This window comes from Drosophila guanche, unplaced genomic scaffold (genome assembly GCF_900245975.1).
Source record: "Drosophila guanche unplaced genomic scaffold, DGUA_6, whole genome shotgun sequence".
NCBI classification, from domain to species: Eukaryota; Metazoa; Arthropoda; class Insecta; order Diptera; family Drosophilidae; genus Drosophila; species Drosophila guanche.
Window position 1 is genome coordinate 33,168 of NW_022995760.1, and position 14,827 is coordinate 47,994.

The 14,827-nt window shown below is 45.6% G+C and overlaps 2 protein-coding genes across 2 annotated transcripts; one reads left to right on the forward strand and one right to left on the reverse strand.

Moving 5' to 3' along the window:
• Positions 1–1,352: 1,352 nt before the first annotated feature.
• On the forward strand, positions 1,353–8,324 carry LOC117590687 (activating transcription factor 3). The gene is made up of 3 exons (XM_034283587.1): positions 1,353–2,150; positions 2,232–2,324; positions 5,899–8,324. Exons 1-3 carry the CDS (start codon positions 1,908–1,910, stop codon positions 7,645–7,647), a joined length of 2,085 nt encoding a protein of 694 aa, XP_034139478.1. The 5' UTR covers positions 1,353–1,907; the 3' UTR covers positions 7,648–8,324.
• Positions 8,325–13,126: 4,802 nt separating this feature from the next.
• Positions 13,127–14,748, reverse strand: LOC117590696. Its single transcript, XM_034283597.1, has 2 exons — positions 14,684–14,748; positions 13,127–13,881 (listed from the first exon to the last, which is right to left on the reverse strand). Exons 1-2 carry the CDS (start codon positions 14,703–14,705, stop codon positions 13,400–13,402), a joined length of 504 nt encoding a protein of 167 aa, XP_034139488.1. The 5' UTR covers positions 14,706–14,748; the 3' UTR covers positions 13,127–13,399.
• Positions 14,749–14,827: the final 79 nt, after the last annotated feature.

Below are 14,827 nucleotides of genomic sequence, written 5' to 3' on the forward strand. Positions count from 1 at the left end.
CCCCATACGCTTTTGAAGTTTTTTTGACAGCCTCAATTTGCATTTTGAGCGGCAGGCAGGCAGCTAACCCCCTTCACCCCCCAAACAAAAAAATACTCAACCACAAGAGTCATCCCCACAGATCCACAGATCGACATCGACCGCTGGCCGGCAGTCGCCAGTCGCCTGCTGCTGCTCGCTGATCATCATAGGTCCATCAAACCACAAGCGAAATTCCACAGCCACTGGAATTGTTACTCGCGGCACAACGACTACAGAGTAGAGATAGCAGCTGGATCACTGGACTGGGCGAATACCCTAGAAAGGCTGCGCAAAACTTACATTTCTCTGCTGTTTCCATAAACTTTTACTGCCATCGTGCCTTTCTCCTTTTGGCATGATAGTTTACTCAAAGAATCAGCCAAGTTGCACTGCTGCATGACGCGTGACACGATCTATTTTTTTGTTTTTGAGTTCTCTCTTTTTGCCTTTTGGGGCAGCTGCACCTCTGCTGCCTGGAGAGGTGCCTCGGAGTCAAATGAATTCAACGGATGATTGCCTTCAATTGCAATTCAATTCGGTTTCAATTGGAATTCCTATTATTCTGTGTGTGTCTCTCACCTTCACCTCTCTGGGTGCGGGATAGAGTGCGGGTGGGAGCTGACCCACAGAGAGGAATGCAGCCGCGAACTGCATTCTGTGGCAAAAGTGGCAAAAGTGTGCCTGGGCTTAATTAAACGATTAACGGGTGGCGCTAATTGAGGCGTCTCCAAATGTAGGCTGGGCTGTGGGGCATGGGGCATGGGGAGGGAGGGTGCGTGATCAATCGCGAGAGATCCGTGATCCGAGATTCGTAAAATGTGATTCTCGGACTCGTACTGTCTGAAGGGGGGACTTACATAAATCAATTTAGTCGAGTTTACTTTATAATTTAATTGCTTTTTGTTTATATGTACACGTACACGTAAACTCTCTCTCTCGCTCTCTCTCTTGAACACTCTTTGCCCACTCACTCACTCTCTTTCTGTGTGCTTGCTCTCTCTTTCTTGCAGATTCGCTGTCAAACCGCCGGCTGTTCGACATTCAACGCATTCGTACGGGCCCCATGCTCTGAGCAACAACACGAGCCCCCCGCTAGAGATCGGATGGAACCGCAGGAACCGCAGGAACCAGAAATCCATAAATGATGATGATGACGTTGATGATGGAAGCACAGATCTCCGCTAGAGACAGAGCCAGGAACAATCCTAACTACAAGTGAAACAACCCAAAAAATAAACCTCACCGCCCGAACCCGACCTCCCCCCCCCCCACCACCCAACAAAAAAAAAACATTAAATTAAAATTATATATTTGTGACAATTTGCCACAAGCAAAAACGAAAACATTGGGAACCCCACAAAAAAGAGACCAGCACAGAGGCGAACAGAGAGTGGGGTAGAGACACAGTGGACACCCGCGAGTGTCGGACCAAAATACTATATAAACATATACGATAGGCACATTTGATATATGAATATTCTACAACAACAACAACAACAACAATATATATATAAAAGAGAGATTTGTTTAAACAAATAAGCAGTCCAACAAATGCAACGCGTAGGCCTTCAACTGTGATTTAAGCATACAACAAAACAAAACAAAACAAAACAACAAAAAGAAACGCAAATAAATTAGATTTAACGATATTTACCGATATATATCGATACACAGAAGAGAAAGAGAAAGGTGGAGAGATAAATCGAAAGTGTGTGTTTTGTGTTTCTTAATTTTGTGCAATTTTTAATTTATAATTTCTGTTTTCGCTTCAATCGATAACCGTTCAACGATAACCGATAAACAGTATAATACAACAACTCATTATCGATAGTTGAGCGATAAACCCCAACATAAACACCTTAAGTCGAGAATAAATCGATTCAATCATGTTCAACTCAAACATAACCGCCGCCTCGCTGCTCAGCATCGAGAGCAGCGGCCTTAATCTGGGCGCCCACACACCCAAAACACCCGAGATCCTCAACTCCCTGATCGCCATGACCAATCCATTGGATAACTATAGCTTCGCCGCTGCGGCCGCTGTCTCGGCGGCCGTCTCAGCATCATCGGCCGCCTCCACGCCCGTCGTCAGTGTCAGGAATTTCAATGGACATCCAACCAATGGACAGGTGAGTGTCTGCGCACAGATCCCTAGCCTCACTACGTATACTTAATATTCTATCTTGTACCTTTGTGTGTTCCCTTTGCAGTTGCATTCGCAGGACAGCAGTCATTCCAGTTGCTCCGCATCGCCGCTTGATTCGCCAGCGGGTGGCACTGCCACCATGCCCAGCGTGCAACAGGTAAGACATTGTTCATAGTCCTTCCATAAGGGGAATATCTGTACGGAACTGGGGAACACTACTCCTTGAAATGTAACCTTTCCTTCGGATTCTCTGCCCAATTTGTAGCTGTATCTTTGACCAAATTGTTCTTGCTGTTTGGTTCAATTTGTCGTTTCATTCATGAGAGACAGACACCAGAATGGATGACTGGTTGTGGCGCATCGCCCACGCCACTGCTTCAGCGCACGCCGTGCAAAATCCGCAACCCACGCACTCTCGTGGCCATTGGCCGACGTCACAGTCACCCTCAACTGCCCTCCCACCTCGGCTTCCACTGACATGCCCCTGCCCCTGCCCCTGCCCGTGTGGGGGCGTCAATTGCGAAACGCAGCGTCGAGAATTGATTTCACTTTTGCGGCGACATTCGGAGTATCTGCATCTTGGTGCTGCATCTCCAGTATCTGTGTGTGTTCATGCGGGTATCTGTATCTCTCCCTCTCCACTAACGACTGACATTGGCCTTAATGAGGTACGTAACCACTGGGAGGAAGGGGGGCACTGGAGGTGCCTGCTGCTGCTGCTGCTGTTGCTTGGTGTCAACGATTAATTCAAATGAATAAAACACTTGCTGCGGCACCAGACGGCAATTAGATGCGACGATCGATGCGATCGTCAGACGCATCATCCAGCAGCAGCAGCAGCATCCCGCATTCCGCTCTCACTAATTGGCAGGTGGCATCGCCAGATAAACAGAGAGAGAAAGAGCTAGAGCTGTGTATCTGTGTATCTTTGTGTGTGATTTATGATTATTACTTCAAACGAATTTATAGGCAGCGCAAGTTTTAATTGCTGGATGAGTGGTTGGAGGCGCACTTTTCACAATTTGTTTTTTCCAACAAATTTCCCATAAATTATCGAGCCCTTTTTGTGTGCAGTGCAGATTCTCTCAGATTCCCTCTGATTCTCTTTGTGGGCTGAAACTCGTTAAGCATTCAATTTGTGGCTGACTGATTGATTGGCTGTGCAGTTAACGTTTCACGCGACATGCAGAAGCGCCCCTCGGTTAGCTCAAGCCGAAGGAATATGACAAGGAAAACACACACCAAATTATTTCCCATTAATGAATCATCAGATACTATAGCTTTCCATTCCAGAACTTTCTGGGCCCCAATCCGCCTCTCCCTGTGGTTTTTGGCTGCACAAATATTTGCACAAATGTTGCCGAAAAAAAAGTGCACAGCAAATGTATTAAAAAATATTGCAAATATTGAAACGAATTTCGGTCGAGCCGAGTCGAGAAACGATGTGCAAATGTGCAAACAGAACAAACAAAATGCAAATTTTGGCGAGAAACCTAAAAACCTAAAAGAAAAATACAAATTGAACTCTTTGCAAAGAAAGGCTCGTCTTTGGGGGTACACTGTCTGTCGAGTTACTGTCAGCCAAGCGCAGTGAAAAAGAGTGCAGAGAGAGCGGTGGGTGCTCCACCTCCACCTGACCGATTGAACAGGGAATGTTGCACAACAAGAGACTTGATCATCGATCCAGCACACGACCATATGGTCATCGATTCCGATTCCGATTCAGATTCAGATTCAGTTTCAGTCTTCGAACTGCATTTTCGTCTGGCGTCTGGTGTCTGGCTGTGGCTGTGGCTGTGGCTGTGGCGCATGCGATTATTATTGGCTCTTTTTTTGTTTCTTTCATTTTTACTTCGTCGTTTTTTAAACACACACACACAATTTATTTATCTGATTTTTGGGTCAATAAATAAGGCGGTCACAGCGTGCCTAAAATTCAAATGAACATCGAACATTGTACCCCCGAAAATTACGAGCAACAGAAGCCAAACGAAACCGAAATTGAAGTCCAGAGAAGGGCAGAAGTAGGACTGTCGGACGAATGGCGGGGGGACTTCAACGAGTGGCATCTGAACAATTTCTCGAGCAGACAACAAACAAACGGACAGCAAGAAAATATGCGCAAAATATTGGTTGGTTCCGCTGCCTGGAGAGGGAGAGCCCCCGAGACGCGCGCCGCCTGGTCGACATTTCAATGAGCTCAAAATTGAGAAAATGCCACACCAAAACAAAACAAAACAAAAAATAATAATAATGGCAACCAAGGGAAACAGAACTCCACTGTGGAGGCCGCTGATAAAGTCAAAGACTGAAAGTATCTGGGACTCCAGAAATCGCCCTAATCTACGCAATAAAACTCTCACAGAGTAGCTTAGCAGCGAGTGTTTATTTTTAAGATTGCAATTGAGGGCATCTGGCAGTCGGCAGGGAGACCCGACTGGGCGTATCAACTATTCCACATGCCGAACCGAAAGCGAACCTCCCGCTCAGGATCCGTTGACAATGTGCGGAGTGGTGACCATCTGTTCCTGTTGCTGCTGCTGCTGCTTCTGTGGCTCTGCCATAAATGGATCTCCGCCATTCCATGGTGCCACAGTGCAAGTTTGTTGACGAGGTTTTTGTTTTTTTTTGTGGTGTGGCCCACACACTGCCACTGTCCACTTGTTGCCAGGAGGAGAGGCCAGGGAGAGCCACAACCAGGGAGAGATTTTATTTGTTTTTGGGGGCCCAGAGACTAGGGCGTGGCCCTTGGGCATGTCGCAGATTTGTATCTTTCTTTTTTGTCACTTAAATTCATATTTATAATTCATGCCACAAAAAAGGCCCCAAATGCCAAACCCTAAACCCCAAAATCGCAGCAAAAACAAAAAAGGTCGTCTGTGTAAATCACAAAACAAAACAGAGAAAATGCCGCTTAAAAATAAAAGATTAATCTGCATTGCAAGTTCCAGAGAGCTCGGACCCCTGACACAGACACAGACACGGAGACTGAGACCCAGACCTTGCCCTCCCCCCCCCCATCCACGAGAAATCGTGCCACAATGTGTGACGCAACGGGGGAATGCGACCACAGCTGTCAACGGAATCAAATCTCTGTCTCGTGTGTGTTGATTCGATTCGTCACATGGCGATTCGCTACCTGAGGCCTGAGTGCTCTCGAGAAAACTGTGTCGATCTCTCCCCAAAAGCCCAACAGGATCGTTCAGTGCGGAACACTCGAGAAACGGCAAGAAGTAGTGTGTGGAGACACCTAAAGACCGATAAGATTAAGAGTGTGACTGTGGCTGTGGTTGCTTGTTTTAATAAATAATTGGGAATTGGCTTTTTACGCCTGATCTCTCTCTCGCTTACAGGGTGGCTTAGCAGCATAGAGACGGTTCTGCCCTCATGGCTTGCACTCTTTCCTGTAGGGTTTGTCCTTAGAAGTGGTAGGAAAAACAACTCCCAGGGTTTCCCACTCTCTCGCAGAGTAGCTTGGCAGTGTACAAAGTGCGTAGGAGTCTGTGCCTCCAAAAGAGATCTCCAAATGCCAAAGAGTGGGGCCTCCAAATGTGTCTGCTGTGTGCCCCAAGCGGGGGGCAGAGCCGCTTGAGCAATGCTTTTGCCTTCTTTGGCTTCGCCTAACCGATATGGCGATTGGTGACAAGACAACAATTTGAGTTGCCACTCGAAGGACGTTCGACAAGACCCGCTCTGACCCGCCATCTCTCTTCTGTTTGTTTCGTTCGCAGACAAAATCGCAGCTGATCAAAACCGGCCTAAAGCTGGCCATCCAGAGCAAGCGCAAGCTGTCGACCTGCGACTCCAGCAGCGGGTCGGAGCAGCCACAATCGAAGTGCTCCCGCAGGAGCAGCAGCATGAACAACAACAGCAGCAGCATCAACAACAACTGCAACAACACGAGCCACAGCTTCAGCATGAACGACGACGACGAGGAGTCCAGCGAGGATGAGGACAGCGAGACCAAGTCCACGCCCAAGGGCCTCACGCCCGAGGACGAGGATCGTCGAAGGAGGCGCCGGGAGCGCAACAAGATTGCGGCGACCAAGTGCCGCATGAAGAAGCGCGAACGCACCCAGAACCTCATCAAGGAGTCGGAGGTGCTGGACACCCAGAATGTGGAGCTGAAGCAACAGGTGCGCAGCCTCGAAACGGAGCGACGAAAGCTGCTGGAGATGCTTCAGAATCATGCGAATGCCATGTCCCCTGGCTGCCTGAGAACCGGCGGGTGTCAGCTGCCTGCCGTTCTGCTGCAGTCGCCTGCCCAGAAATATCTCTCGGAATTGGACCTGGAGGGCCAGTCGTCATCGGAGGTCAACCTCTCAGGTTCCCTCTCGGGCTCTGGCTCTGGCTCTGGCTCGGGTTCCATCTCTGGCTCTGGCTCTGGCTCTGGCTCGGTGTCGAGCAGCAGTTCCTCTTCCCAAAGGATGAGCATACCATCGATGGCCACCTTTAAGTTTGGCTCCAAGACAGCGGCCATGGCAGCAGCAGCAGCAGCGGCAGCGCAGGTCCAGCAGCAACAGCAGCAGCTACCCAATGGCTACTGCAAGCCATCGCCCAGTCCACAGGAGTTTGAGCATGCAGGATACCTGAGTTCCCCCAACCAGCAACAGCAGCAGCAACAACAACAACAACAGCAGCAGCAGCAGCAGCATCAGCAATCCATGAATCCCGCCAGCAGCAACAACAACAACAACGAACAGCAGCAGCAACAGCAGCAGCAGCAGCAGCAGAGCAATGGCAGCAGCCTCGTTGTGAGCAATCAGCAGGTCTCCGATTATGTCCCAAATTGCGATGGCCTCAGCATGGCATTGGGTCTGGCATCGCTGCCATTGCCACTGCCCCTGTCACTGCCACTGCCCCTCCTGCCAGCGAGTACACCCACCAGCAGCAGCTCCTCGAGCAGCAGCAGCAATCAGACCGGCTCGGCCGCCTCCACGCCCACCAGCATCGCCATTGAGTTCGTCAAGAATGAACTGGTGGATGCCCCGAGCCCCTATACCACGGCCCTCAGTGCGGAGCGTTTTCTGTTCGAGCCGAGCGATGGTTTTCCGGACATCAAGCATGCCGTGAGTGTCCTGCCCACCAGTGGCATCAATAGCCTCAATATGGCCAGTGTTGTCCATGCAAACAGTGGCGGCGGAGCGACAGGACACCATCACAGCCACCAGCACCACAGCCACAGCCACAACCACCATAACAACAACAACAACAACAACAACAACAATAACCACCTGATGGACTTCCATCATGGCCTACAAAGCAATGGCCTTGGCGTCGGTGTGGGCGTGGGTGTCGGTGTAGGTGTGGGCGTTGGCGTGATGACACCCTCCTGCTACGATGACGAGCAGCTGCTGCTGATGAAGAACGGATGCTTTGCCAACGATCTGCTGTCCCAGCTGGCGGACGATGGCACGGACTATGTGGATCTGGATACCGGTGCCGCTGCTTTCATGACCAATGGTGGCTGCCTGGCGTGAGGGCGGGCCCAGCGGGCATCGGCACCGGCAAACGCACACGAGCGCGATCGTGATCGGGATCGCGATCTCCTGCTGCTGGCCTTCGATCAGGATGGAGGCCAGGAGGAGGAGCAGCAGCAATCGTCGTCGTCGTCGCACAGGCCGAGCAACAGTCCGCAGCAGCAGCATCAGCAGGATGTAGAGATGGAGCTGGAAATGGAGCTGCAACTAGAGGAGGAGGAGGATCCCGCCTGGACCCACGTGGATTATTGGTGCTAGGTGTTCGCTGGATCCTCGCACCTTGATGTACATTTTGTAGATGCTACTCATCGACTAAGCAGAAGAACAGATTCAAAACAAAAATATCAGAAGCCGCAGCCCCAAAGGGCGCACTGAAATTCAAACAAAATCCCTTTAAATGTCCCCGAAACTCTGTTTGAATTTCCCACAAAACATCCCCAAATTTCCTCCACGCATTATTCCCCCAACAACAATCCCTTGATGCCTGTTTTCACGCCGTTAACCGATCCGAGTTCTTCCAAGAAAAAAAAACAAGAAGAGCAGAGTACCCCTGATGACCCATGCCCCCAAGCCTCGAATACCCCCGATACCCTGGTCCCCCTCCCATTGTGTAAGTCCGCCTGGAGCGGCGTCCAGCCTGTGGCTTGACTACCTCATGAAGCAAAGAAAGCAGAAAACAATTTAATTAACAATTAAAACCTATCATTAAACAATCAGTTTTAGAGAGGAGTGGAGTAGCAGTTAGAGAGGAGCGAAAAATACTTGCATAATTGTACATAACCCAACTTTTTTGATACGATTCAAATCGATAACATTCCATTGCAAGCGAATGCAAAGAGCGAGAGAGAGAGAGAGAGAGAGAGAGAGAGAAAGGGAGAGTATAGAGGGCAGTGATCAACTGCTAGCAGTCACACACACACACACACACACACACACACACACACACATCCGCATCAGTAATTATTAATTTTAATTTTTGTTCAATGTCCTCCTCCATTCTCTAAGCGTTTGTCCTATGATTTTCTTGGTCCCTTGCTCCTTAAACGAAATGCCTTACAAGTTATAAAACATTTATATATGTATATTTGTATATTCACATGATGAGAGAGATTAACGAGTGGAATGAAAATAATGTTTTTTCGCGTGATGATGTTTGATATTTTTTTGTCTAAAAAAACTAGCCTTAGTCAGTGATAAAAACAAACAACCCCTATATATACAGCCGATATATTCATACGATATATAAATTTTTGTTTTTTTTTTTTTTTTCCATATTTTTTAAAATAAATTTAATAATAAATAAAAAAAAAAAAAAAAAAAAAAAAAAAAAAAAAAAAAAAAAAAAAAAAAAAAGAAAAAAAAATTGAAATAAAAAAAAAACAAAACTTTCTATTTGACAAAAAAACTAAATTACTAATCCAACACTTTGTTAATTCTTTTGCAACAAAAACAACTAATCTACAAACAAAAATAATTATTAAAAATAATATATACATACAATGAGAGGACGAGAGGAAGAGAGGAAGAGAGGAAGAGAAAGAGAGATGGAGAAAGAGGTATACTCGTAATCGATAGAAAGATCGATGACTTCGATGACCATTAAGTGCTGCTAAATACTGCAAAAATCCTTCAAAACTTGCGCCTTATTACAGTTTAAAGAAAGAAAGAAAAAAAAAAACGAATGTGAAACTTTTTTGTAAATTATATATTATTATATATAGCATATGTAGGATATACATACGTACATAGGAGACCATATGATGCCTATACCATTTACATATGCATGCATATATCTATATTTGTGTGTGTCTATTGCCTGATCAAAAACAAAACAAAAACAAACGTTAAACTTATATACAGATTTAATACGTATAGAAAAGGTTCTACGTGTGTATAAAAACAAAAACAAAAACAAAAAAAAACAGCTGTGAACACCAAAAAGTGGCCTAAAGGAGCAAAATCATACACCCACACAGAAAGAAATGAAATGAGAAATATAAAAATTTGCTTTGTTTGTAATTTGTAATTGTAATTGCCTCGATTTGTACTAAAGATATAACCGATAAACAAAAAAATGATACAACTATATCTAATATTTATATATTACTATGTACGAAAAAAACAAAATACCAATATCTATGTCTACATCCCCATATGTAAATGTTGAACAGAGCTCTGCACACGCCTTTCTCTAGTTGTACCTATACCATAAATGTTATACATACACACATATATCACCATTGAACCTTGAACCTTGAACCTTGAACCTTTGTACACCCACAGCACCCCTGTGCCCAGCCTATTTGCCACGAATAGGTTTGATTGTTAGAGCATCAAAAGTAATCATGACTTTCCCCCAGTTACCCACAGCGAAAGATTGTTCGAAATGGGAAGAGAGTTACCTGAGAATATTTGCAAATTATGCAAAAACTTTACCTCACACACGACGCACAGAACCCTATATAGAGGAATAGAGCAGAGACTCCGACCACTCCACTCGGCCACATATAATATTACGCTTTGATCCAAGCTTCCAACCAAAACAGAAACAGACTCTCAGGTGCAGCGAGTGGAGTGGAACGAATGCATCGAGCTGCCAGCCTCTTTCAATGTTAAATTAAACTGTAATACTGACATATACAATGGCCTAAGAAAGATTTGAGCTGAGTTTTGTATGCGTTTTGGGGTCTGCCTGTAGCTGCACAATGAGACGGCGTGAGGGACAAAGAATAGACATATAGCGTCATCGGAAATAGAATCAGAATCATCGCCTCATTTCACCTCAACGACTGGCAGGACAGACCGCTGATAACTGACACTTGACCCTTTACTGGACCTTGACTTCATTCTCTAGCTTTTAGTTTGTAGGCTACACACAAAAACATTTTTGTTTGCTGTTTGTTGAAACAAAAGAAAGCGCTACAAAAGTACCTGGACATGCAACAATGTAACGATCAACGATAAATATCGATATGCGATAGAGATCAATGTTGGTTAACTGTTTAAACATAGAGTCCTCCCCCGCCGCCACATAGAGTACCAGCTGCAGACAGAATCCCAGAACCGTACCACCCAAAGAACTTCCCATTGATTGTATAGATTTTAAAGCCATGTGTACAATATTGCTAAATCATATTTGAAAGATATATATATAAAGTTAACGATCCAATGTAATATACGTGTCTGTCTTTCCACCACAAAACCCCACAAATGAGAAAACAAGCAAAAAGAAAACTCCCACAAACTGTGCTAAAACAAAGAGAGAAACGAAAGAAATTAGGGACGATGAAGAGAGAGAGAGAGAGAGAGAGCGAGTGTTGTTGTTTGGAGAGAGTCCCAGATGTTATTTGTGTGGTTTTGACCAGAGCAAAACCGTACGGGAAATAGATCTAGCCGACTACCACTACATACATACATATAAGAATAGAGCAAAAAGAGAGCAACAATCCAACAAAATCAATTCAAAACCAATCAAGCAAAGCGCTGAAATCTTTTGTGTAAACTGATACATGATAATGCAAAACCCTGACAAGACGCAGCTCCCATGTGCATTCTGTATCCTGTATAACCTGTAACTGTCGCCTGTAATTGTAACTATAACTCTTACTTTAACTATAACTTGAATATCTCTAACTGTCTCTGTAAACCATCTCCGATCCGATCCGATCCGATCCGACCAGAACCGAACCGAAATCACACACACACAGAAACCACATAAAAAGAACTACAATAAAAATTCAAATTTAATATCCAAAATAAAAACTCTCTTTCCTCTGGAATGGATCATCGAACAATTTATATGCCATATGCCCGGCTACTGTCCGAACAACGTCATCTGGCCCCTAGGGGGCGACCCAATCTCCAACCTGACCTGCCTCTGCCTCTGCCTCTGATTGTTTATCCGAGATTATTTTCGTTCTTGGCGCGTGGCTCGGCGTGGGCGTGGGACAATCGTTTGGTTCTGCCACGAACCACGATCCGCTCCGCTTCGCTCTGCGCCGATCGCCCGATCACCGATCGGACCTGATCTGCATCGCTGACGGGGCTGACTTATAAACAGACGATGACATCATGTTACTCTCTCTCTCTCTCTCTCTCTCTCTCTCTAAGCTGTGCCTCTCTTGCAAGCCCGGGATCTATCTCTGTCTGTCCGAGGGTGTGCGATCAGTGACTATTCAGTTAGAGGCAGTCAGCCCCACCATCCCTCTGGCTGTTGGCTGTTCTGCCGCTTTGCTGCTTTGCTGCTTTGCTGCTCATATGCATAAGTTGAAGGCTCGATCGTTTCTGCGGCGCTTGATATTGAGGCTGGGACTGGAGGCTGCCGCTGCCGCTTGGGTGATTAATGCTCCCCCCGGCCATGATTAATGCCTAATTGCTTATTGAATGTCATAACAGTAATAAAGAAAAGAACGAAACAAACAGAACATGCCTCAAATCCTTCTCAATGCAAAATGTGTCATAGAATGGGTCACCAATTCGATGGGTGATGATACGATGGCGATCTATGGCTAGCCCTTGCTGTAGAGCATCCGGTTCCACACTTGGTCATCCAACTAAAAATACTCATGTCGAGGATTGTCGGTTTGATATCCACCATCCGTTTGCACAGGGCACTTTTTGTTGTAGCTTCAGATTTCCCCAATTGCCAGTCAGCCACTTTCCCTCAAGCGACGATAAAACATTAAACAACAGAGGAGGTCTGCCGCATGACGTAAAACAACTGCAGGATCTGAAGGAGAGAAACAGATTGTGTTAAAAGTCATCCGGCTTAGCGGTTTCAATGTCCAAGAAATCTATGAAATATGAAAACTAAATTACGAAAGAAAGAGCTGATACACGAGCGGGCACTGCTCTGATAAATTGTGGCATTTAATCGCATAAAATATCGGCCATAAATAACAAGAAAAACGCATTATCATTCAGTTAACTAATAGCAATCACAGTACAGAAACACATCGTACAGTCACAGGTACAGGCACAATTGTGTTTGTATTTGAATTTAGATAGAGTCTTACATGTGTTGCAGCATGGTGTATTTATAGTCGTGCGTTAAGTGAAAAATTATGCCACCAAAGCCACAAAAACAACGACAAGTGCGATTGTGATAAATGGGAAATGTCTTTCGGGGGCCGAAAGGCTCAAGATTAGCGACAGTCAGTGCCCACAGCACTGGCACAGCGCACGGCCACCGGCCGTCGATCGCCTCTGACCATCAATGTCTACCCGCTGTCTGCCAAGGTTCCCCTGCTCTTGGTGGTTCGATGTCGCTGCGCCTGAAGGTCGTATCGAGCATGAGAGTCGGACAGCAGCATAATGAAAGTTTCATCAAAATCAGTTGAAGCATCTGCATACCCGTAAAGTCTTATAAATTTAATCAGGATCTAAATTCAGCATTGTTCCTCTTTGCACGGCCTCTATATCCTATATGTAGCTGCAATGTGAGTAATCGGTTAATAAAAACACACATTTTGATCGGGAATCTTTATTGGAACGTATACAATTCTTCTTCTAAAATGAACGCACTCGTCAATTAACACACAAGCCTAAATTCATACAAGGAAACTTGAGGTCGCATTTATTTGATCATTAACCGTCAACTCTTTTCAGTGGATTTCATTCCAGGTACGTTTTGTAAGCTTGCTGTTTCATTTCTTCTCATATATGTATGTTCGTTTAGGGTAACTTTTCTTCGGTAACTATTTGTTGGGGTTTCCTCTTTGGGGGCATTTGATTACAAATAAAGGGAAATGCATTATTTGAATGACATGAATATATATGCCAAGAGTCCAACCATCACTGCAATGGCCAGCCCCGTGAAGATGCACACATTTATTTTGCGCTGCTGCTGCTGCAGCTGCTTCTGCAGCTCCTCCTTATACAAAGGAGTCATCATAATGTGCCTGCGGAATGTCTTCATGTTTGATTCAAGGCTGGCCATATCGCTAAGGGAGACTTGCCGCATCATTAGGTTGAGATGGGTGAATTCAATGCAAGACTGCAGGATGTCTATCAGCAAAGGCATCATTTTGTTCTTATTTGCCAAACTTTCATTTAGGCGATACCTCATCCAGTCGCACGAACAATATTCCTCCAATTCTTGTTTCATATTCCTGCGATATGTCATCATATTAAGCGCATCACGATGGTCCCCATAGAAGCATGGTGGCAAGTCAAGGGTTGCTTTCACCATCATAGTATGCATTATTCTGACGGCTCGATCGTTGAAAGGTTGGGCTGAAAAACATAAATCCAAAATACAACAAAATAATGAGAATCGTTCGAATAGCGCAAATCTGATCATTATTCATTATAATCATCGTAATATTTAGCCCCACTAAAAAAAGAATATTTCTTCTGGGTCGCATAAAAATGATCCAAATGGGTGAGCGCATGGGCAGCCGCGCCCCCTGTTTGCCGCCGCCAGTATCATTCGAGTGTGCCGCCGATGCACGCGTGTGATTAATGTGTCTGCACTAGGCGCACACATTCTCACGCACAAACAAACACACACACACACACACATGTAACATTTACATAAAACTCTTCTTGCCCTACGTTGATGCCAGAACATTTTGTCTCACCCAATGGTCCGTCACAATTTACAGCGTGCAAGTTAGCATTCCGTCAGTCAGTCACTGGGTCAATGGAGCTGCAGCAGAACTTCAGGCTGCTGGTGCCGGAGCTCCTCAGAAAATCTCGACCTTTGCGTGTGTGTGTGTGTGTGTGTGTGGATAATGGATACACTTCTATGCATGTATGTACATGAAGCAACTTCGAATTCTGAGCATTCTGAGCTTGCATTCGAAGCAGGGAACGCCACGCCTGTCCCTTCTGTGCAAATGTATCCAATCCCAATGCAACAAACGCATTGCTAGCTTTAGCGTGTGCTTCGACGCCATTTTGAAAGTGCGGCTTCGGATTAGATTTGAGGCGAGAAACGCATGAAATTCATGACTAATTCGCAGTCAATCAAGTTTGTTTGTGGCGCATTACTAAGCTCAACAGATTTGCATAACAATTACTCAATTACTCATACCTGGGAGAGTTTTCCAATTCATTTTTCACACACTCTAATCTGCCAGACAAAAAATGGCGCCGAAAGGAAAAGTGCTGGAGCTAGAGAAAAAGCATCGGCTGTCACTGCTTCTATATCGATATTTAAGAGAGTATCGATTGTATC

What these genes read in the sequence shown, in the direction of transcription:
- LOC117590687 (XM_034283587.1), top strand. Translation starts at nt 1,908, where the DNA reads ATGTTCAACTCAAACATAACCGCCGCCTCGCTGCTCAGCATCGAGAGC. An exon ending in GACATCCAACCAATGGACAG is followed by an intron (nt 2,151 to 2,231) that starts GTGAGTGTCTGC and finishes TTCCCTTTGCAG; the next exon opens with TTGCATTCGCAGGACAGCAG. An exon ending in CCATGCCCAGCGTGCAACAG is followed by an intron (nt 2,325 to 5,898) that starts GTAAGACATTGT and finishes TTTCGTTCGCAG; the next exon opens with ACAAAATCGCAGCTGATCAA.
- LOC117590696 (XM_034283597.1), bottom strand. Translation starts at nt 14,705, where the DNA reads ATGAATTGGAAAACTCTCCCAG. An exon ending in GAATTGGAAAACTCTCCCAG is followed by an intron (nt 13,882 to 14,683) that starts GTATGAGTAATT and finishes TATGTTTTTCAG; the next exon opens with CCCAACCTTTCAACGATCGA.